The sequence below is a fragment of the Ambystoma mexicanum genome, chromosome 4p (genome assembly GCF_040938575.1).
Source record: "Ambystoma mexicanum isolate Mex_15411 chromosome 4p, UKY_AmexF1_1, whole genome shotgun sequence".
In the NCBI taxonomy this organism is placed as follows: domain Eukaryota; kingdom Metazoa; phylum Chordata; class Amphibia; order Caudata; family Ambystomatidae; genus Ambystoma; species Ambystoma mexicanum.
The window spans coordinates 686401283-686423952 of NC_090927.1; the positions used below are offsets into that span (position 1 = coordinate 686401283).

The 22670-nt window shown below is 46.2% G+C and overlaps 1 protein-coding gene across 1 annotated transcript in view; it reads left to right on the forward strand.

Annotated features, from left to right (window-relative positions):
• The window catches only part of LOC138453414 (probable ATP-dependent RNA helicase DDX53), a 2019656-nt gene that overhangs the window by 1059161 nt on the left and 937825 nt on the right, over window positions 1-22670 (forward strand). The window contains exon 9 of the mRNA XM_069606246.1: window positions 21443-21584. Coding sequence (XP_069462347.1) covers window positions 21443-21584 — 142 coding nt within the window. The remainder of the gene's footprint in view (window positions 1-21442; window positions 21585-22670) is intronic.

Here is a 22670-nt window from a genome sequence, read left to right on the forward strand (position 1 = left end):
ATTGGACTCATAGTAGTTGGTTCCCCATAAAGATGTTCATTTGTTACTTCTTTTTGTGGAACAGTTACATCCGTACTCAGACTGCTGTTTACACACATCTTTTTTGGTATGGGATTAGGTCCTTTGGTACTCTTTTCCTGTTTTAACAGGGACAGTGCTTCTTTTGCAATTTCAGCCAATAGCTTTTTATCTTCAGTATTGTTCCGTTTTTGTGTTGCTAGTATGGTTATCATTCCATCAGTTTTCTGAGCAAGTTCTTTATAACACTGTTTGTCATGTGTCGTTTCATATTCGATGCTAATTAGCTTAGAATTCATCAAAGCGATCAAAGTAGTTTGATCCTTTATTGTTTCATTTAAGTGCTCATACATTTTCAGGAATGGCGAGATGGTCATTGACATTACGGAGGACAAGGCAGGCAATAATTCTTTTATGTATTTTTTGATTGTGTCCTCCAAATAATCAGATGTGTCTCTTTGCACATTCTGCATTCTGTGCTTAGTTTTGTAGTACGTTCTTCTGATTTTGGGGAACTCACGGTCCATTATAGAGGACTCCGTACTGGTTTCGACTGAGGAAGTAACCATTGCGGACTTTGCAGTCTTAGTGTTATTCGACACTTGTTGTTTATCAGTATCATTGATGTTTATTGATTTGTCTGTAAGCGCCTTTTCAGCTGGCTCCATGTCAGTTTGAGCTTGTCTCAAACTTTTTTGTGAGTCGAGAATCTTCGGAGACTCACTGTCCATTATTCGTCTTCGTTCCATTAATCCACTCGGCCATATGGATTTGGTATTTGTCTGAATGATCCGTTGTCTAGTGTACTCCTCCTCGTTGCTTATGTTTTGATCTGTGTTATTGTCATCATGTTGTACACCTGCCTGGGGTTCATCGTCTTTGCACCGATTAGCGTGTGAATTAATATTCTTAGTTATCTCGCTTGTGTTAATCATAGAAAGGTTTGGATTTTGAGCTTTTCATTTTTGGTTGATGTGAGTTAGATCCATTAATATTTTGTTTACTAATTCCAATGATTGTCTTCTTTCTATCTGATCCTTGTGTTGTCGCTGGACTATGAAGGGAGAAATATTTGCTGACGGCTCAGGAATAATTCCAAACAAAGGGTCTGGATCTAAATTGGCAGAGAAAAAGACCTCCGCGCCACGTTCATCGGAACATAATTCCTTTGTATCTGTGGTGCTAAGCTGTTCTCCAGTATGCATATTGTCCAGAGAGCCAGCAGTCCATTTTTTATTTCTTGCATCATGGCCAAGTTTACTCCTTTTTTTGTTTTGTATTCCTGTCGATGGCTCCTCCCCTCCAGGTATGCCTCAAGGAGATACGCAGACCCGAGGGGCACTCCATCCGACAGTCCATGCACGCCCACGCCCGCTGCCAACCGGCCGGGGGCGGCAGGCGAGGCGGCCCGCATCGCAACAGCGTCCACGGACGCCAGCAAACAAGGAGAGCCCGCGGACTCACACGTCCGGGCGGCAGGAGCTGCCTCGGCAGCCGCACCAGCTAGTTGTACCAGGAACGAAGGGGCCGCAGCCGCGAAACACTCACCAGCGGCTCCCACAACACCCCCAGCCCGGCGGCGACCGCGGGAGCCCAGCACTCCTCCACGCAGCCACCGCCAGCCAAGTCGGCAGACCCCAGCTCGTCCGCACGTGAGCATGTAAGTTTAGCTTTCGTTTTTCCACATAGCGATGAAGTGGCCACAATTAAGACTGGACTGCTCATTTTAGCAGTCATCGCAGGCTGCTGCATTTCATGTATTGCGTGTAAGTTCACTAAGCCCACTGATTCACCTATTTCACAGTCTGCAAGTTCGCAGACCGCCTGTTCACGATTGTTACAGTTGTTACATCCTTCCATGTGGCAGTGCTCACACACCTGTATGTTTAAGTCAACCACAACACCATCACCATCACCGTGGGCTTGATCCGGTGCCTCCAAACATGGCAATCTAGTAGTGGCAAAGGTCATCAATTTAGGTGATATTTGGTTACTCACTTGTAGCTTGGAGACCATTAGGGGCGCCGAGAGGGAGCCCTTTCCCTCCAGTCCAAGGGCTCCCTGGCGCAGTTGAAGCCTGGTGAGGGGGTGAGGTCCAGCGAGCGGGCCAGTATGGGTATCTGGAGATTTGCCTCTGGACCACCTCACACTAGGTTTAATGGGCTGTTGTGTGGTTCCGGGTCCCATTTCCCACAGAACTCCCACAGAACTCCACAGACTCCAAGAGACTCTGCAGACTCTGCAGACTCCGCGGCCGCTCCGCGGTGAGTCTAGGTATTTGTAGAATAGTTCCGCCTTCAGCAAGGAAAGAGAAGAGCCACTGGTCACTCCAAGAGACTCTGCAGACTCCGCGGCCGCTCTGCGGTGAGTCTAGGTATTTGTAGAATAGTTCCACCTTCAGCAAGGAAAGAGAAGAGCCACTGGTCACTCCAAGAGACTCTGCAGACTCAGCCAGTGTTGGATATTATGCCTGGTGCTGCCGGGAATCGGGAAGGGAGCCTTTCATAAAGAATAGTGGACTTGTTTGAAGAGGTCATTTGGATGTGGGCCAAGTCCAATCTATTTGACTCTCCAGATGTAAGGTCCATACAGCTGTTAGTGTATTCTCTGGTAGCTGCAGCTAGGTGGTTCGAATCAGCTGGCTTTTCTTGTCAATGTGGGTCCCGACTGTGATTTCTGGTTCCTCATGGCCTCTTTTTAGCTTTGAGTCGACGACTCATACATTTCCAGTGTTCAAAGACAGCAGGCATCATAGTGGATTTGTCGCATTCTTCACATCTTACGTCAGTCTATTTTGCCACATCAAGGAGGTTTCTGGCACTTTGTGCAATCTCTCATGGACTTTAGCTGTAAAAGTTTAAGTCCAATCAGTTTAATATGAGTCCTGACCCGGAGAGTTGCTTGGTCTTTTAGAGCTTCATATAGGAACTCATATAATTTGGTAAATGGTGTGACTGAGATCGCGAGGGCTGCCATCTTAGTATTCTGTAGCGAGGCAACGGCTTCTGGCCAAGGGTGTACTGCTTGGTTCGAGACCTCTCGCAGAAAAACAGTCATGGCCAGGGGACAATTTCCGATCTGCATAAATTAGACTATGTTCAGCTGATCCCTCCACCATCTCTACATAGCCATCTTCTAAATTAGCTCTGGATTCACCTAGTGTCTTATTTTGGGTTGTCAACTCATGACCGAGTGGGGTAGGTGCAATAAGTGTTCCTTTAGTCACGTCACTTCCATTGTGTCTCTTCGTCGTTCGCAGTACAGTCACATCATTGATGGGCTTCAGATGAGGTCCCGTAGGGGTTGGGATCTTCTCTTCATTCTTCTGCTTCTCTTGTATATAACTGTTAGAGTTTCTTGATATTGATGTTGGATGACTTTTTATTATGACACAAGCTTAACTTTAAGGTCATCTATGTCACGTATCAAACGGTCTGCTAAAGGGCTTTGGTGAGGATGCCAGTTTCGTGGAGTCGAAATTGATTCCCGACAGGGACTCCTTGCGTAGAGGGGCTCCTTCTCTAGTCGTTGCTCAAGAGGGGAAGAGTTGACTAATAGGCATTAAAGCAAGGTGCAAACAATAGTTTTGCTTGCATTCATCACAGGGTTCAAATCCAAGCATATTGGTGGTGGGCATAATGTTGATTGTACTGTCAGCTCGCTAGCAGACGACCTCTGCGGTCTAATTGCTTGATTTAGTTCAATTTTGTGTCTAAGCCTGGAATTTTCATCTTCATGCATGTTGAGACTTTTGAATAAATATGGCCGCTTTTACCTTTGTACAGTTGAGCCTGTTCTTGCAATTGTCAATTGGTTTTAATGTTGAGGTTATGTTGTCACATCAAGCTAAAGCATTGAGCTCCACCCTCCCCTCTGAGCCGTCACTAGTCGTCGGGAACACGGGAGCCGACACAGGTACCGAGTCCAATGTGAAAGCTCTAGGTGTCTGCACCATGGGAACTCCGCTCTTCTTAGTATGATCAGATGCGGTCAGAATATTGGGATCTTTAAATGGTCGAGGACATGATGGAGATGTCCAGCAAGCGGGGAGGGGATAGGTAGCAAGTTATCTGGCCCATTGACTGGCATCGATATGTCATTAGCCATAGGGTGATCTTAATGTTTGTGGGTGTGCAAGGCACTGGAGAGATGGGCAGATTAAGTAATTGAAATTCAGGCATGGTCAAGGTCAGGGTCGGTAAACTGGGAAAAGATCTGCGATTGTGAAGCGGATCAAAACAAGGGGGGTGAGGGGCACTCACCTCTTCATGCCAGTTCAAACTAGAACCAGAAGTCCACAATGTCTCATTTTCTGACGTGTTACTGGTCCATCAAACGCCGTTGATTTGGAAAGTTCACAAACCCGTGCGCCTTGTTCCCAAACACTGCAAAACACTTCCCAAAACACTTTGCAGCACCCTTTGCCTTGAAGGCGGGTTTTTAAATCACCCGGATCTCCGCTCCTTAAAGGTGTACGCACCAGCATCGTGAGCTGGATAAACAGCAAAGCACAGCCAGCATTGTCACTGCAAAAGACTTCCCGACACACTTTGAATATTATGCACTGGACTCGTGTCCAGACCGCAGATAAACAGTGCGACACCAAGCCCAGTTTCCTTGCAGAAAAGAGTCCCCCATGAAGGCCCACTCTCTCCCTTAAAGTTTCATCTGGCTATTGAGCCTCTCGCTTAGCAGCTGTGACGGGTGCAATTAGACGGGGATATTCAGATTGACACAACAAAGAATATACTTCCTAATTGCTGCTGATCTGCTCCGGTATATCAAAAACTCGGAAGATGGTCCTCCTATAATATTCCTCACTGGTAGGTATCTGGGAGTCTGGATTTCTAAGATGTTATTGTCGGCCTACGAGATAACTGCACCAAGACACTCAAACAGTTAAAGAAAAAAGTAGAGCAGTGGCATCACTCTCAATCTCTAATGTGAATGGTTTGCTTTATAAGGATAATTTTCCCGAAATGTTTTTCACATTCCAGCACATACCGATATTCTCGCCTGCTGAATATTTTAAATGCCTGAGACAACTGATCACTCTTCTTATATGGGCTGTGCAACAACCATGCATTGCACTAGGCACACTTATATTGCTATACGCAAGTGCCGTGCTTGCAGTCTCTTTAAAGTGTTGCACGGCATAGTTTGCAGCAGGTTGGTATAATGAAGATTCCATGCATATTTATATTGAAAGAGCTGTAGTGTACCAGATATCATTGCAAGCCATGCCACGCGGATCTCATAAAGTACCTAAAATGGAGGGGCAAACATGTGACATGGAGGGTAATACCTCAATTGGATAACTGTCACTGGAATAAAGAGCTTGGAGGAAAGACAGATCCCTGGGCTATCTGTGGTCTAGTTAAAAGGTAGGTTTGATCCTGCTGCCCCATACATGGTTTGCTTGGGACAAGCTCACCAATTCCCAATTAATGTACATATAGAGTTGATATACAAACCCTGTTTGTATTGGTGCTGGATTTCATTTACATCTTGTTATCATAATTTGGTTTGTTATCATATATTGGTTTGAGACAGGTCATTATACCTTGAGTTTGTTTCAAGGTCTTGATTTATTGAGCATGTGAGTGCTGGTGGTTAACTTGCCACATTTAGTGCTGGTCACATGTGAAAAAAGCCAACATGTTTCAACTGAAGTCTTTATCAAAGCTGTGCATGTGTGGTGATGTGCGAGTGTATGGTGACAAGGTGAGTTAATGCGACAGAACATGTTTATAAAACATTATTCGAATCCCACATACATGATTCATATATGCATTGTGATTGGTGAGGTGGGTGGTGACGTGACAATAATATACATGTTAATTAGCAGGTGATAAGTAGTTCAATTATAAAACCATATTGGTTCATTGCATACAAACATCAATTATGTGCACCAAGGAGGAACAAAGGGGAGAGAGAAGGGAAAGTTGGTAAGCTCAGCTCGACTATACCAAGGTGTATATAGTTGCTGGTTGCAAGGGCTCCTTACTCGGGTAAAAGATATGTAGTCGTCCTTGATCAAGGAAGCTGGAAAGCCACAGAGTGGTTATAACGGGGCCTTCAGTAGGGAGGCTAAGTAGCCAGTGTAAAGAAGGAGAAGGTGAAAATCAATTGGGTGTGGTGCCTAGGCTAGAGTGCATATATAGGAATTCATGCCATGGATGGATGTATGAATGGCTGGTAGTGGTAATTATCTGGTAGGGCTGCGGTGGTCGTAGAGATCAATGAGTTTGCTTGGACCCCGTTGTCACGGCCTGTGAAGCAGGACTTGAGTGCTGATCATTATCTAGGTTGGGTGCTAGTATGAGGGCATGGTAGCTGCAGGCTGTGGCCTGGGTGAATAGTGAAGATGACCGGATGTGCTAGTTGGGCGCAGTCCCGTGAGGTAGGACTGGAGTTATGTTCCATGCCTCGATGGCACGCTTATGTGCTCTGGCGGTGTGGTGGAGGGGTGAGGCTCTGGGCGTCTCGCTGTGGGCTCATATGGGTAGGGTGTAGTGGTGAATACGCCCGTTGGTTTTAAAGGGTTTGGACCTGGGCAATGGGTTGAATGTGAGGTTAAATACCTCAGTGTCAATGCGGGACACAGTGGGGTAGAGCTGTATTCTGTGCCATGTTTTGCAATTGCAGAAATGTGGGAAGAAGGGCAGATTCCGTATAGTAGTAATAGGAGCCGCACGGACGGCTGTGCAGTTCGAGTATCGTGCCTGGGTTCAGGTGAGGCTCCATGTGGTGGAACAGTGTTGCGGTGCACAGCGCATAGCAGGGCATGTAAGTGCTAGGCTGTAGTGCAAGGCACGGGTGGGGTGTCGGGGAGATAGTAATATAGGAGAGCTCGGAGGCTAAGTGCGGTGGCCGGTGCGGTGAGGGTGGCCCAGTGCTAACAGTGCAGGGGCATAATGGCCCTTACCGTTGGAGCCAGGTAGCTCCTTGTGGCAGGAAGCGCTCAGCGGGTTGTGTGGGGTGAGAAGCCGTTTAGTCAATCCTGGGACCAGGTTGTATATAGCGGCAATTTATGACTAAGCATGGCGCATAGCCGGACATGCAAGCTCTGGGATGGCTAACACTCGGGGCTTTGTAATGGGGCCTGGGATTAGGTTGCACATGGCAGCATATTGTCATGAAGCATGGAGTATAGCCGGACATGCTGTTGGGGCATTGCAAACTGGCATAAAAAGGCCCATGAGGCTTTGGGCAGCGTCAGGTGCAGCGAGGGTGGCCCGTGCTGCCACTGTCGTGGCATAATAGCGCTTACCTTGCAAGTTAATTGGCTCAGATGGGCAGCATATGCGGTACCAGCGATCTTTCCCCGGGAGAGGGTTATATATTTGCTGAAATTGCCACTTTTTCAAACCATGGGAATATCTATTGCATTTGAAAAAGGGTTGCAGGAACAAATGGAAGTTCTGCAGATTACCACTTGGCGTAGTGAGTGTTAGGCAGAATCCTGTGCAGCTCCCTTAGGGAACACTACAGAAGATTAGGACTACAGGTGAGAGCAATAAATCCCCTTTGGTATCAGTCTGTACCACAAAGATTTAGTTGGTAGCTGTGGCTGAGCAGTCAGACTTATCTCAAGAGGGAGATGAGCAGTATTCAGGGATTACTCAATAGGGTTGCAGCTCTATGGCACAAGGAAAACACTGACCAAAGATTTGTATAAACAAGAATATATATTTTTATTGTGAACATTTCTAGTTAAACACATTTATCACAGTTATTAAGCAAGTTAAATTCAGTCAAGCAAAGTATACACAACTCCCTAGTTAAATTGTAGACCACGTGAACCAGAGTGAGAACTGAGCAAAACGGAACAGTGAAAACCAAACACAAATGGCACTCTAGCACACAAGGGAAGGAAAGCACAAGTTATACAGAAATATCTTCTTACACAGCCTAGAAACACTTCCCATCAGTTTGTGAACAAGTTTAGGCAAGGCAGTACTTTAGTATAGAGAATACTCAAATGAAAACCGAGCAAAATAGCACTTGACAAGTTTTAAAAGAGGGAAGAAAAAGGTGGTTATAAGAAGTAGGTGCACCAACACAGTTCTAGTTCAGAAGCAATCTAGAGAAGGCAGTTCTAACAAATGTAGCCAGAGTCAAGAGGACTGTGCCAGTGTCAGTGGTACAGGGCAAAGGGCCCAGGAGCAAAATGTTCCTGTAGCTGCAGTCAAGTCTTTGGTTGACGATTCGAAAAGGTGGATGCAGAAGGTGAAAAGACAATGTTAAGAGAGGGGCGGCCAACCCAATAGGTAGGTAAAGGATTTAAAACACCTTTATCTCTACCACGCAAAAAGGGCGGCCTGGCGGAACAATGTACCTTTAAAATGAAGAAGTGGCTCCTGCGGTGGCGGTTGTTCCTGGTAGTTCCTGCAGTTCGGGGGATTCAGCAGAGGAAGAGAGGCTCTCGTCGTGGAGGAAGGTTCGAGTTACTGCACTACCCAGGGATGAAACCAGCCGTGGTGCTGCCCGACAAATAAAAGGTACTCTCCTTTAAACCGCAGTTCGGGTGGACTGGTGCTTGGCTATCCGGTCTCCGAGTACAGGGTACTGGCGATTCGACCAGGGCAGGTCCAGGAAGGTGATTGGCAAACTGGTTGGCCCCACCAGCTCAAGGGAAGAAGGCTCCTGCAGATGAAGATCTTCTCTCGTCGTGTGGAGAAAAGTGGCGAGACGCTGCAGCAGGGCTTCACCGGTGGTTCAGTCGTTGCAGATGTCTTTGGCTTCTCTCCTCTTTCGGCTTCTTGGTTCCAGTGGCGGCGTCTTGCTCTTCCAGTCCTCAGGACCCTGCTTTTATGCAAAAAGATCCCCATTCATACAGCCTAGCTGTCACTCACTGGAGTGGTCATCTTGGCGGGAGACCCTCCAGACTATCAGGATAGAGTGCGACATGGGTTGCTGAGGCAACCCTGTCCAGAGGTCCTACCCCCCCCCCTCCACACAATGGACCCACCCCAGACTCAGTGGCGCCGAAAGGAGGGCTTCTTGACAGAAGCCCGCCAAAAGGACGAACAAAGGATCCCCAACCTAGGTTAGGCGTTTTAGAGAAAGACACGAGAAAGAATTTATATTAAAGTTCTGGCAAATAAAACCTGCCGGAGTAAAGTTAATATTAAAATAAACCCGCGGTATGTTAGAGGCTGTCAGAAAATGTGGTAGCCTCGAACAATGGGAAAATCCCATAGGAAAATATTTGCGATCGAATATTTACGGTAGTAACCACTGCCACCAGCCAGAAACTTTTGGGAGAGGGATTGTACGGTACCCTCTCGAACATGAACACCAGGGAAAACTATTAACCCTTCCCAGTACCACCATAGTAAGATGGGTTGTAATGGTTTAGTTCATAAAAATTGACTAGTAAAGTCAATGGGGATTTTACATGCGCTGGGAGACAGTAGTCAGTCCCAGGATATGGAGTCTGTTTGGGGGTCGTTACGACACCCCTGTGTCACTGCACGGAGGGTGCTGTGTAACACATGTGAATAAAGATGGTTCCTATGGAGGTGAGAAAAACCCCCATAGAAATTAAACACAAAATAGCCTACAACACACATAGCAAAAAATGCATAAGAGTGGGAAAAAGAGTCTCACTCTTAGCAGGAGATAAAAACAAACCCTTCAAATCCAGCAAAGCTGCTGGGGGACTCTATAGGTAAGGGAAATTAGCCATAAAAAGAGAATTGTCCCTAACAGCGAGGGGGGTTATATTCCAGCTGGGAATTCCTCACTTACTGTGTTATGCACCTAAATATATAGATGGGTTTTTATAGGTCCGCTTTTGCTTGCTGAACCAGATGCGGAACTGAAATGGCAGATTGCGGTCATTTGGTATGGAAATTTAGGCATTTTGTGGATTTATTTATTCTCCCCCGCGACCTGTGAATGGCGACTTCACTGAATTTGTGTGTGATGCTTTTTCCCATTTTTAAAAACGCACCGAGGAGGGGGGACCCTGCATCTCTCTTCCACCTCGCTCCGTTATATACCTTAACCCAAATTACCATATACCTGTTTGCGGTAAAATAAAATCTGCAAAAAAAGAAAATGTGGCAAAACCGATTTTGGCAAAATTGACACACGAAAAAGTGAGCTAGACCAGGTAGCAAACACAATTTACGAGATCACTGGAGAAAACGGATATTCAGTTCACAAGTGTGGCTCTGAAACCTATTTCCTGAGCATTCTAGTATGCTGTTGCCTAGGAAAGGCTTCAATCTTGGCAGAGAACTGCACAAATAGCTTCCAACACACTTCCCTCCCTGACAGAGAAACTCTGCTGGGTAGTGCATTGTCTTCAGTAAAAAGAAACAGTAAACACTTTCAATAATGCAGCTATTAACATGGCGATATAAGTGAGCTGTTCTGCAACGGTAGCTGTACAATACTGACTGACACTGAAAGATTAACTGTTAAAGCAGATTGTATCCTCCCAGCATTGTGGGTACTGTTACCTTCCTCCTTCATTATATTCATTTGTGTTGTTGATGCATCTGTAAATGTTAAATAACAAATAAAATGTCTTAAAAAAACGTTCAGAAGTTCCCATGCAAACTTAGAATGAAGTAGGAGCTTGTGAAAGAGGGTGGCTGAGGAAACAGGAGTCTACATTTTTGATTAACGAAAAATATAGGATGCACGTTTGTGGTCACTGGCCCCTAATAATCTCCTGGGCACAGTGTCCTGGTCTCAGAAAAGGCCTCCATCTAAGACAGCTTTTGAAATGTTGTGAATTCGATCTGTCTCCTCTATTATGTTAGATGAAATCTTACCTTAAAAGGAACAGCCTGCTCTGCTATTCTATCTTTAGTACGATAGGAGTTTGATCTTTCCAGTAATATTTTAAGTGTAGATCTAGAATCTCTTTATATACACGTACCCCAAAAGGGTACTTTAGAAGCCAATGTTTGGTTCCTTTGGCAAAGAACAGCGGATGATCCTGTGCCAAACTTCCTGATATGATGTACAGAATTAGCCTTGAAAAAATGTCTTCCAAATTGTGGCCATTATTATTAACAACCATATGAGCTGCAATGGCCCCAGTTAACCAGTCTCTGTTAATGTTTGACGAAGCAGGTATATATGTAGACAATCCTTGCAAAGATCTGATTCAAATATGGCTTTGTATATAGATGACTTCATTTCAACAGGAAATTAACAAGCAATACAATTCACAAATTTGATTAACACTAAAGATAGATGCTTCAAATTCACTCAGACCATGAGTAGGGAGACGATTACTTCCTTGACCTTACTATCCTATCTCTGTACTGGAATTTTGCAAGTACAACCTTTTCATAAACCTACGGATAAAAGATTGCATAGTCATGCTAAGTTTGCCCTCTGCACAATTTCTGCCTTTACAATGGCATACACAAAGTATATACTATGGAAGCAAATATTCTTATTGATGCGCTGCAAGATTATCCATTTAAGTAGGGCAGGCGCAAAAGAGCATTTAATTGCAAGACAGAAGCCTTCTTGTAATCAAAATACTTGTACCACTGACAAACGTGTGTGTAAGTACTTTTACTAACCTATCGTACAAACGGAAGAACATCATTAAAACATCTTTAATAAAGGAACAGTTAAATTAGATCCATCTATTTTTTCTTTAAAATCAGAGTACACCGTACACAATTTTATAAGAAATATCAGAAAATCAAGTGAAAAGAACACTTTAACAGAACACTGGGGAATGAGACCAGTACAGGAGTTTTTCCCAATGTGGGAAATGTAAAGTGTTGTAAGAGCACTAAAAAGCAGACCGATATTGACATAGGACTTCTCAAAAACAGACATTAAAGGGTTTCACTAACTGTGAGAGTCAAAATGTAGACTGTGCTTGCATATCCATGTGGACTAAGTTATGTGGGGACATCCAACAGAATGTGTTACAAATGAGACTCATTGCTCCCCTTGTTAAACATTTCCACATGAAGAGCCATATATTTGATATTTTTCAGTAGACCATGTTAAGGGAAGGAAAAAACGCAATTTGACATCACTCAGAAATTGATTACATTGTCGCAGAAATTAATTTTTCTAACCCAAAGCCACCTGAGATGTCTCAAGGAGAATATGGAAGGGCACAATTTTAAGTGACAACCTTGACTCTGCAGTTTCCGTTTAATCTCTATGGGCCTGAATACCTCTAGCACCATAGTAATCTACAAGTAGTAATCACATTGCTTGTAGATCACGTCCATTAGTAAACATGTGGTTTTACATATAAATAATAATAATGTATGTACTGATACAACTACTATAATTAACGAAATCTAAATATGCTAGTCACATTCTTATTCCAAGAACTAGTAACTTAATTTGTTTTATTTAATGATTATCAAGGTCTCCGAAATAGCTGTAGGGATGAGAAGGTATGGTCTATCTCTTAATAAGAGTACATTCCAATTCAAGCAGATATGAATTGCGTGTATTCACATCATTGAATGAGCCAATGATATATGCGTGAACGTAGTCACGTCCCATACAGTAGTGGCCATTTGCAATCATTGTGTCACTAAAAACACAAAGTGCGGTGTCCTCAACTGTTTGCAACTAGCCGGAGCCTTTACTGAGTCAAAGTGGACCTTTAGAAAATGGGAAGATAATAGTTCTCCCTCTTTTTTAATAGAGTAAAGGGTAATAGAGTAAAAAATTGAGAAATGTAGAGAAACTAGGTTAATGTTCATAAATGCTTCTTTTTTGGCCTGTCTTTTCCAGTCGTATTAGTCCCCTGAAACAATGGAACACACGTTTTGAGGAATTCTTGGTTCCACAAAAAAAATAGTTTAATTTCAGCCAATTTACTTGTAATCCTTTCTATACATTTAGAATATATTCCCTTGTGACTCACACCTTTTTTTTGTATTTAGATTAAGACATTCCTGAACCCACAATAATTCATCACTAATACATACCCCTAAAGAATGTCCAGCAGCAACAGAGTACAGGACAGAAGCCTGTAGGGTGTATTTCATAAGATATCTATTTTTGTGTGTCTGGAAACATAGGCATAATTCTCTCATTGAGAATGAAATGGAGGCTGCATTCTTAAAATTGGGTTTTACAAACATTATCTTTGTAATGTACATTGTGATACTACAACATTGTGCGACTTGCTTTTTAGGAAAATCATCCTTCCTCATTTGGTCAGTTTTGGCTTACAAATTTAATACAATTGATGTTTTTATTGTGTTTATTTCAGTACAATGTGTAACTTTTGTATGTACTATCGTTATCACTTCATTATAGCCATTTGTGGATCCAAGAGTTGGGCCTATTTCCTCCCCTTCTTAAAGTACAACATAATTTGCACCCAGGCTATGGGAGAAAGTCTTGCAAGTTACTGGGTTACCCAATCTATACATATAAAATAGTCATGTTTGGTTGTGGGTCGGTATGTGGCAATGATCTTGGGGATGTAACTCCTTATTTATGGTGGGGTCTGGTGCCCGGAATTAAGCATGGAATATTCTTTAAATCATTGCCGAATTAATGCAACTTTTTCTAGCTCAATAGGTCATCCCATTCCTGAGATAATTGCCTTTGTTGGGTTTTTCGGCATTCCGGTTTGTGGTGTTCTGCGCGCCATCTACATGTAATTTGTAGAATGTGCTCATCAACGTGCTGTCTGTGCTGAACTGGTCTTGCATATTTGTTTTCAATTTATTTTCTTTTTAGACGAGTGTGACTTTCTTTTAATTTCTTTTGCAATAAACTCAATACATGTTAATTTCATTAATTGAACACATTTTTTGTTTACCTCTGAATGAAATTCTCACATAAATATCATATTTGTATGCTTACTGTGATTATTTGCAGTGTGTGTTTAGAAGCGACACTGCCCACCACTGCCAACACTGCAAATAATCAGAGTAAGCATTCAAATATGGTATTCATGTGAGAATTTTAATCGGAGATAAATGCAAATTTGGTCAATTATTGAAATTAACGTGTATTGCGTTTTTACCTTTGTGGCAAACAACAATATTATTGTTTGCAGTGGAATACGAAAACAAATCTGAGAATGGACATCCCGGACGAAGCCGGGTACTTAGGCTAGTCATACTATATAATAAAAGACCAGATGTATGTTTGTCCGAAGGCGTACTGCCCGCTTCGCCTGTTAACACTGCTAGACGGAGTTGTTGCCTTACGCATACAATAATAAGACTTCAAGGTCATCTTCTAGGTGGACAAAAAGTGTATTTCAACAATGATAACATACAATTAGCTGCAGAAAAGGAGCACTAAGAAAATATATAATTTTAAGACAAAACATATAAACAAAAATGTATTTGAATAAGCACTATTTCGCTAACAAAATTAAATATTTTTTTTCAATGTACTTATGTATTATGTAATTATTCATTGTAATATTTATTGGTATGTATTTTATCAATGATGATCTTTATGTGCGTTTTAAACTCGATTTGACTTCCTATTTACACTCTGAAAATGTCTTCCTTTACGCACATTAGCCCGTCTGCACAGGCTTTTCCACTAGTACTATATATCTCTGGACTCTACCTCTCCAGCTGTCCATATTGGACTTGGTCTCTCCTCTACCTTTGACACGGTCAACCACTCCATCCTCACAAAACGGCTCCATGATACCCTGGGTATCTCGGAGCGGGCACTGGACTGGCTGACCTCCTTCCTAAGTGACCGTCCCTCCCAGGTTACTCTGGGCACCTTCTCCTCCCCCACCTCTTTCTCCACCTGCGTTGTCCCCCATGGCTCCAACTTCTCCTCCTGGATCCTTAACAATTACCACCTTCTCCCCGAACTTCCAGTGTTGCGCAGATGACGCACAACTCTTCAGACTTCCTACTGACCCTCTTACTGCTTCCATCATCCTGGACTGCCCATCTGCCCTCCAGTCCTGGTGCACATCCAATGATCTCTGCCTCAGTGCCAGCAGGACTGGGATCGTTCCTATTGGGACCCGTGCTCCCTCTTTCTTCCCCTCAATCTGGCCATCTTCTATGGGTTCTGCTCCTTCATATGAAGCCTGAAACCTTGCGAGTCATCCTCGACCCCTCTCTCTCCTTCCTCCCTCACATTCAGCATATTGCCAAGAAGTCCCACTTTTAACTCTTCCTTCTGAAAGGAATTCTCCCTTTTCTCACTTCCCCCAGAAGCTCCATGTGACCAGAGCCCTGGTTCTCTCTAGGCTATACTACTGCAATAGCCTTCTCTTGAATCTTCCCTCTTCTCCAGCATGGGGTCTGGCATGGATTCACATGCTCATGAATATTCCCCGTCAGGCCGGGAATCCTCGGTATAGAAAAAAATCAGTTTCGTTTCTGATCTGTCTTTCTTAGTAGTAACCAATCACTGGTCTCTGGGTCATACTGCCCCCAGCCAATGACTGCCTTCTCCCTAAGCCCCGCCTCCAGCAGCCATCCTCAGATTTTTACCGCACGTTCAAGTGTTGGGAGTCCTCGTGCTGTAGCTCTCGAGATTTTGCTGCGTTTTCGCTCTTTTTCAGGAGATTTTCTCATTTTTCGGTTAAATAGAGCCTCAAGCTCCACCGTTCTACATCCGATCAACGGGGATCCGTTTCGGAGTTTTCTACGCCCCTCAGAGGGATCTCGACGAGGGCGACGACGAGAGCGACGGTGTCGCCGACAAGGCTCCTCAAGAGCCCTCGCGCCCGTCATTTCCGGCGCCGCAAGACACCTCGGCGACCATTTTGTCAGCGATTCAGTCCTTATGCTCGGAGATAAGGACAAGGTTGCCCCTTCCCCCGACGGAGGTACCGGAGACAGGACCTTCGGAGAGTCCACCGCATAAGAGGAGGACGCATCCTATGCCACCTCTCCCACCTCTGCGGCCTGCTCTGCCTTCCCCCTGGTCTAGTACCCACAGGGATGATACAGGCACGGATATGTCTACGACAGGTACAGATGACGACAGAGGCGACGATGGACGTGTCCCCCGTTGCCCCCTGCTCGGGCGTCCCCACCCGACGAGATTGGATCCTTTCATGCCATGATTTTCAGTGCATCCAAGCTTTTTCGGCTCTGCCCAGAAGAAAAGAAGGAAGGGTTCCTTTACCAACGGCGCGAGGCTAAAAGGAAGACGGTCTTCGCCGTACCGATTCTTGATGACATCTGGGATGAGGGGCTCGCCCTCCTCAAGAACCCTGCCATGGCGCCGGCAAAGAGGGATCAGTAGGAGAAGTAGTACCGGGTCCCTGACGCTGCCCCCTTGTGCCTTCGGGCACAACCTACCCCGGATTCGGTCATCTCGGCAGCGGCAAAGAAGAAAGCTGGGGGGGCATCGGCCTCAACATCAACTTCCCCGCCGGACGGCGAGGGCAGGAAGTTGGACACGATGGGACGACGGATTATCTCATCTGCAGCGAGGACTATTAAGGTGGCCAACGCCCTGGCTATCGTAGCCCGCTACGACAGGGAGTTGTGGTTCAAAATCGCCCCTCTGTTAGACTTCCTTCTGGAGGCCAAAAGGGCTGAGACCCTTGAAATCCTACAGGAGGGGGAGATTGCTTCGGACCACACCATCACAGTGGCAACGGACATCGCCGACACCGGTTTCCGTCAGTTGGGCAATGGCGTTTGCTTGAGAAGACAAGGATGGCTCAAGGCCACGGATTTCCGCCAGGACGTACAAACCAAGGTTTTGGACATGCCCTTCGACGGGAACAACCTGTTTGGGAAGGCAGTTGATGAGTCCCTTCAGGCCATCAAGACAGACACAGAGACTGCCCGGGCACTGGGAGTGCTCCAACGACGACGGCCGTCCTTTCGGAGCTCCGGAGGCAGACAAGGTGCCTCCAAGGGATCCGGCAGTGGCTCCTCCACTTAACCGCCAAGCGGCAAGATCTTCGTCCCAGGAAGCCTACAGGGGACGCGGCAAGTCAGGTGGTGCCCGTCGTCGACAAGGAGGCCAAGGAGGTAAGGCGGCCTCCAAACAAGATTGAACCGACCCTGGGGTCGGGCCCCCGCCGAAGCACCCCGGTGGGAGGCCGGCTGGTGAGATTCGTCAGCGTGTGGGAGTCCATCTCCACCGACCGTTGGGTGCTGGACGCCCTGGCCCAAGGGCACGCCCTCGAGTTTCAGAAGAAGTGCCCTCGCGTTCCACCCGTGGCCAGGAAGGAAAATCACGTCCCTCAACTACTGTTGGAAGTAAGGGCGATGCTTAAGAAGGGTGCCATCGAGTTCGTCGCAGAGAGGCTTCGGGGCTCCGGAGTTTACTCAAGGTACTTCCTCATAAAAAAGAAGACAGGAGGATGGCGCCCCATCCTGGACCTACGATGACTGAACAGATTCATCAAGGCACAGAAGTTCCGTATGGTCACCCTCCAGCATGTGCTGGGACAGCTGGAGGAGGGCGATTTCCTGTCGTAGTTGGACTTGGAGGATGCCTACTTCCACATACCCATTCTAAAAAGACACCGAAAGATCCTCAGGTTTGTGGTCCAAGGGCGGCACTACCAGTTCAAGGCCCTCCCGTTCGGATTGAAGTCGGCATCCAGGGTGTTCACAAAGTGCCTCGCACCGGTGGTTGCGCCTACAGGGGATCCACGTCTAACCCTACCTGGACGACTGGCTCATCCGGGCAAGGACAAGGGAGCTGGCCGTGGAGCACACTGGGAAGACCGTCCAGCTGCTCACAGACCTGGGATTCTCAAACAACTTTCCAAAATCCCACCTGGTTCCGTCGCAAGTCGCCCTGTTTCTGGGAGCCAAGCTCGACACAGTGGCGCGGCTAGCCTCGCTGTCGGAGGAAAGGACCAGGACCATTCTGGGCAAGGTGCAGCGTCTGCTGGCCACGGACATGGCCAGGGTAAGATCTATCAAGTCCCTCCTCGGGATGATGTCCTCCTGCATTTATCTGGTGCGCCTTGGCAGGCTTCAGATGAGACCCTTACAGGAGTTCCTCGACGCCCGCTGGATCCAGTCGACGGGCAGCTTCGAGGACAGGATCCCTCAACGAGAAGTTCCGTCAGGCGATCCGGTGGTGGGGTACCCGCTCCCATCTGTCGGCGGGCACGGACTTTCAGACCCCAGCTCACTAGGTGACGGTGACGCCAGAGATCTTCACGCAAGAGGCCTTTGGCTCCCGGAGGAGAAGTCTCTCCACATTAACATCTTGGAGCTCCGCGCGGTGTTCTGGGCCCTCAGGTCTTTTCTTCCGTCCCTCAAAGGCAAGGTGGTGAGAATCTTCACCGACAACACCACCACGATGTTCTACATCCGGAAGCAGGGCGGAACCAGGTCCCCGGCCCTATCCAAGGAAGCCCAAGATCTGTGGCATTGGGCCGTCGCCCAAGGGATGTTTCTGGTGCCTCTTCATCTGTCAGGAATAAAAAACACGATCGCCGACTCACTCGGCAGGGAGCTGCGCTCGTGCCACTAGTGGGAACTACGCCAGGATCAAGTGGATCGACTCTTCCGACGATGGGGCGAACCCCAAATCGATCTCTTTGCGACGGCGACGAATTCCAAGTGCTGGAGGTTCGTCAGCAGGTTCCCCCAGCCGAGGAGCATGGGCGATGCTTTCTCGTTCCCCTGGGATGGCCTATTTCTTTATGCGTTCCCCCCGCTGCTGTTGCTGCTCCGGCTCATCAACCAGCTCAAGAGGTCCCGGTGCAGGATGATCCTCGTCGCACCGGCGTGGCCGAGACAGATCTGGTTCCCGGACCTTCTGGACTTGTCAACGTCCCGACCTGTCAAGCTGCCGACGGACGCAGACCTTCTCTCCAGAGAAGGAGGCGCCATTCTTCACTACAACCCGGAGTCGCTGAACTTGCAGGCCTGGCTCCTGCAGCACTAGAGTTTGGAGGGTATGACATCCCGGCCGACTGCAGAGAGGTTCTTGCAAAGACAAGGGTGTCCTCAACTCTCAAGTGCTACGGACATAAATGGAAGAGGTTCTCTGTCTGGTGCCGTGCACAGAAGATTAACCCTCTGCGGATTACAGCCCCTCAAGTACTGCCGTACCTACTGTTGCTGGCCAAAGCTGGACTGGCTCACGCCTCCATCAAAATACATCTGGCTGCAATCTCCCGATATACCAGGATGGCGGGTCGGCTGTCCTTGTGGTCTCATCGCCTGGTGAAAGAATTCATGAAGGGACTATTCCGATCGTTCCCGCCGGTGAAGGCTCCTGCCCCGGCGTGGGAACTTAATGTGGTGCTGACTAAGCTCATGGGGGCCCCATTCGAGCCTATGCATTCGGCGCCTTTGAAGTTCCTGTCATGGAAGACCGCTTTCCTCGTGGCCATCACCTCCGCACGACGAGTGGGAGAGATCCAGGCCCCATCTTGCAAGCCTCCATACTTGACTTTTCATGACACGAGGGTGGTGCAGAGGACACACCCATCCTTAATGCCCAAGGTGCCGTCGGACTTCCACCTCAACGAGCCCTTGATGTTGCCAGTTTTCTTCCCGTCACCTTTGTCGCCGGCCGAGAGGACTTTGCACTAGCTGGATATAGCTGAAGTTCTACGTGGACCGCACAAAGAGTTTTCGGAAGACGTCTCAGCTGTTTGTGAACTTTGGGACTGTGAATCAAGGGAAGGCTCTCTCAAAGACTTCCATTTCCAGATGTCTCTCCGGCTGCATCATGCACTGTCACCGGTTGGCAAACCGACAGCTGCTCGGCCGTCCGAGAGCCCTTTCGACCAGAGCGATCGCTGCACCACAGCGTTCCTGTCTGGTGTGCCCCTGCTGGACATCTGCAGGGCTGCGACGTGGAGGTCGAAGCACACCTTCACAAGATTCTACTGCGTCGATCGGTACTCCAGGGAGGAGTCCAGGGTCGGCCAAGCAGTGCTGCGCAACCTGTTCGCCTAAGGTGAGCCTGGTGAGGAGTTGCTTAATGTTGAGTTGTTGTATTGCTTAATGTTGAGCCTGTTGCCACCTCCCGTGGTTGTGCATGTGTGTACTGCTATGTATTCTCTTATTCATGAGCATGTGAATCCATGCCAGAGCCCATGCTGGAGAAGGAACAATTTACTTACCTGTAACTGTTGTTCTCCAGCATGGGTCTGGCATGGATTCACATGCGAACCCTCCCGCCTACCTCTCTGCGGCTCTTCACTTGGTCATACTGCCACTTTACGTGCTACCAAATCTGAGGATTGCTGCCGGAGGCTGGGCTTAGGGAGAGGGCAGTCATTGGCTGGGAGCAGTATGACCCAGAGACCAGTGATTGGTTACTAGTAAGAAAGACCGATCAGAAACGAAACTGATACTGATTTTTTTCTATACCGAGGATTCCCGGCCTGACGACGGGGAATATTCATGAGCATGTGAATCCATGCCAGACCCATGCTGGAGAACAACAGTTACAGGTAAGTAACTTGTTCCTTCCTCTCTATGACCCCTCCATCTAATCCAGAATAGGGCAGCAAGACTAATCCTTCGCCTCAAGCCCAGGGAGCACAACTCTTCTGCCCTAAAAACTCTTCATTGACTTGCGATTGTTGCAAGGATCAAATTCAAATCCCTCTGCATCATCCATAAGGCTGTCTGGGGCCGGGGACCACACTATCTGTAACTTGCTCTTTCTACATACACTCCCTCCAGACCTCTTCGGTCCTCTGGTACCATCTGTGTGTCAAGCATTTCGCTAAACAGAGGGACGGTGGCCGATCTCTTTCCTCTGCTGGCTCCCTCTTATGGAACAGCCTCTCTCTTTCTCTTGAGCCGGATCTCCTCAAATTTCTGAAGTTCTTCAACACTTTACTTTTCACCTCCTCCTTCTCTTCCTCTCCCCTCTGCTAACCCCAACAGTTGCTGAGATTGGTGAACAGGGGCCTTGTGTCCTTCGGGGGTCTGGCCTTCCACACCCAATCACCTTGAGCCTCTGCCCGCCCACAGCACTTGCCTTGGCACTCACTGGCCTATACCACTGTAGGCCTGCACTTGCCTATTTATATGTTGCAGCTGTTGGCCTGTACCTACCTATTTATTGCAGCTGATCGCTCCCTAGCTCTTCCTACACTGGGGACTTAAATCTGCTGCTCACGAGCACGGACATTCCAGCACTTACCCCCCATTCCCTCTTCCCCTCTCCTCTCCCTGCACTTGCATGCTCTGAATGCTCACAAGGCCTAGTAGGTCCGTCTTTATCCTCCAGTGTATTAATTGTTTTCAATCCCTTTTTCCCTCCCTGTTGCCCTGTGGGTGCTTTGAAACACAATTTTCTTGTTGTATAAGCACCTAACAAATGCACAATAAATAATAAAATGAAGTAGTTGATTCATGTTGCAGACATATCTAATATTTGGAAGTTGTTTGGTTGACTGTGTATACTCCAAATAGGACATACATGAGAATGTTTGCTTGGTGAACTAGGTTTACAATATGTGTTGTTCTTTTTCTTGGTAACCAACTTCAATTGTTGCACTTTTTCTCCATAGCATTTGTATATATGGAGGTGGGGATCGAAAAGGCCAAATAAACCTGGTTAACAAAGGTGTTGACATTGTTATTGCTACGCCCGGTAGACTGAACGATCTTCAAATGAACAACTTTGTGAACCTTAAAAGCATTACATATCTGGTAAGTGGTCATTAGTAACCTCTTAGCCTTATGCTAAATACTTTTGTGATTGCTTTGAACATGTTGATTAATAACTCAACATTGTGGACATTTTTGTGACTAACATTTTATCTGAAACATTTAAAACACGTTTATTGAATCTGTTCTCTTTTAAATCTTGACTCAATTTGGTTCATGGAATTTTCTAAACCTGGCATAAAAATATGGATACAATCTGTAAGTGTGTAGTAAGTTTCACTGAGTAGTCATATTGTTTTTCTTTAAATTGTATTATCCATTTCTTTATTACATTTGTAAAAAATGTTTCACAATACAATTTTTTTTAAATAATTCAAATTATAAAAAAGAATATTGGTAATTAATTCTCAATGTCACTGGGCCTAGTAAGATCGCTGTTTTGTTCTCCCCTGTTGCCTTCCCTTGCTGCGCTCAAACACTTGTGTACGAGCACGATATGAATAAAATATATTGTATCATAACATTGCAGATATATTCAAAGCCATGTATCGGCATAACTTCTGTCTTTTTAGTAGGAACTGGGTTAGCCAATACAAGAAACATAACGGTTTTCCCTGCGAGTTGGCCATATGCATCAATTGTTCTATATTCTGTAGTGGATCTTTGCTTGTGTAGTTTGGGATATATCAACACTCTTAACCACATCAACATCCAGAACTAGGCTGTGAGATATACAGTCCATAATATAGTTAATTCTACTTGTAATAATTACTTTTAGGATTGCTTTCCCCCTCAGATTCCTCTTTTAAAATCACTTCTGGTGTTAACTCTTTGGAAACGTTTAAACTAAATAGTGCATTTTAGTTATTACAGCCAAGTTCATCACATTACCATAGTCTTATAAGTGATATCCAGGGTATTATACATGGAGCCGAACCTCTCCCCTCCGCTCTTTTAGTTTACTCACACTACACACTGCATTACATACTTTTAATTTGACTTTTTTCAACAAGTTGCAACTGAAAACCTCTGTATCGGGCCTTGAAAAGCTTGTAAGTGAAAGGATTAGCTTTTCACTCGCACCAATTCTGTGTTTGGTCTGAGCCTAAAGCACCACCCTGATGCTTT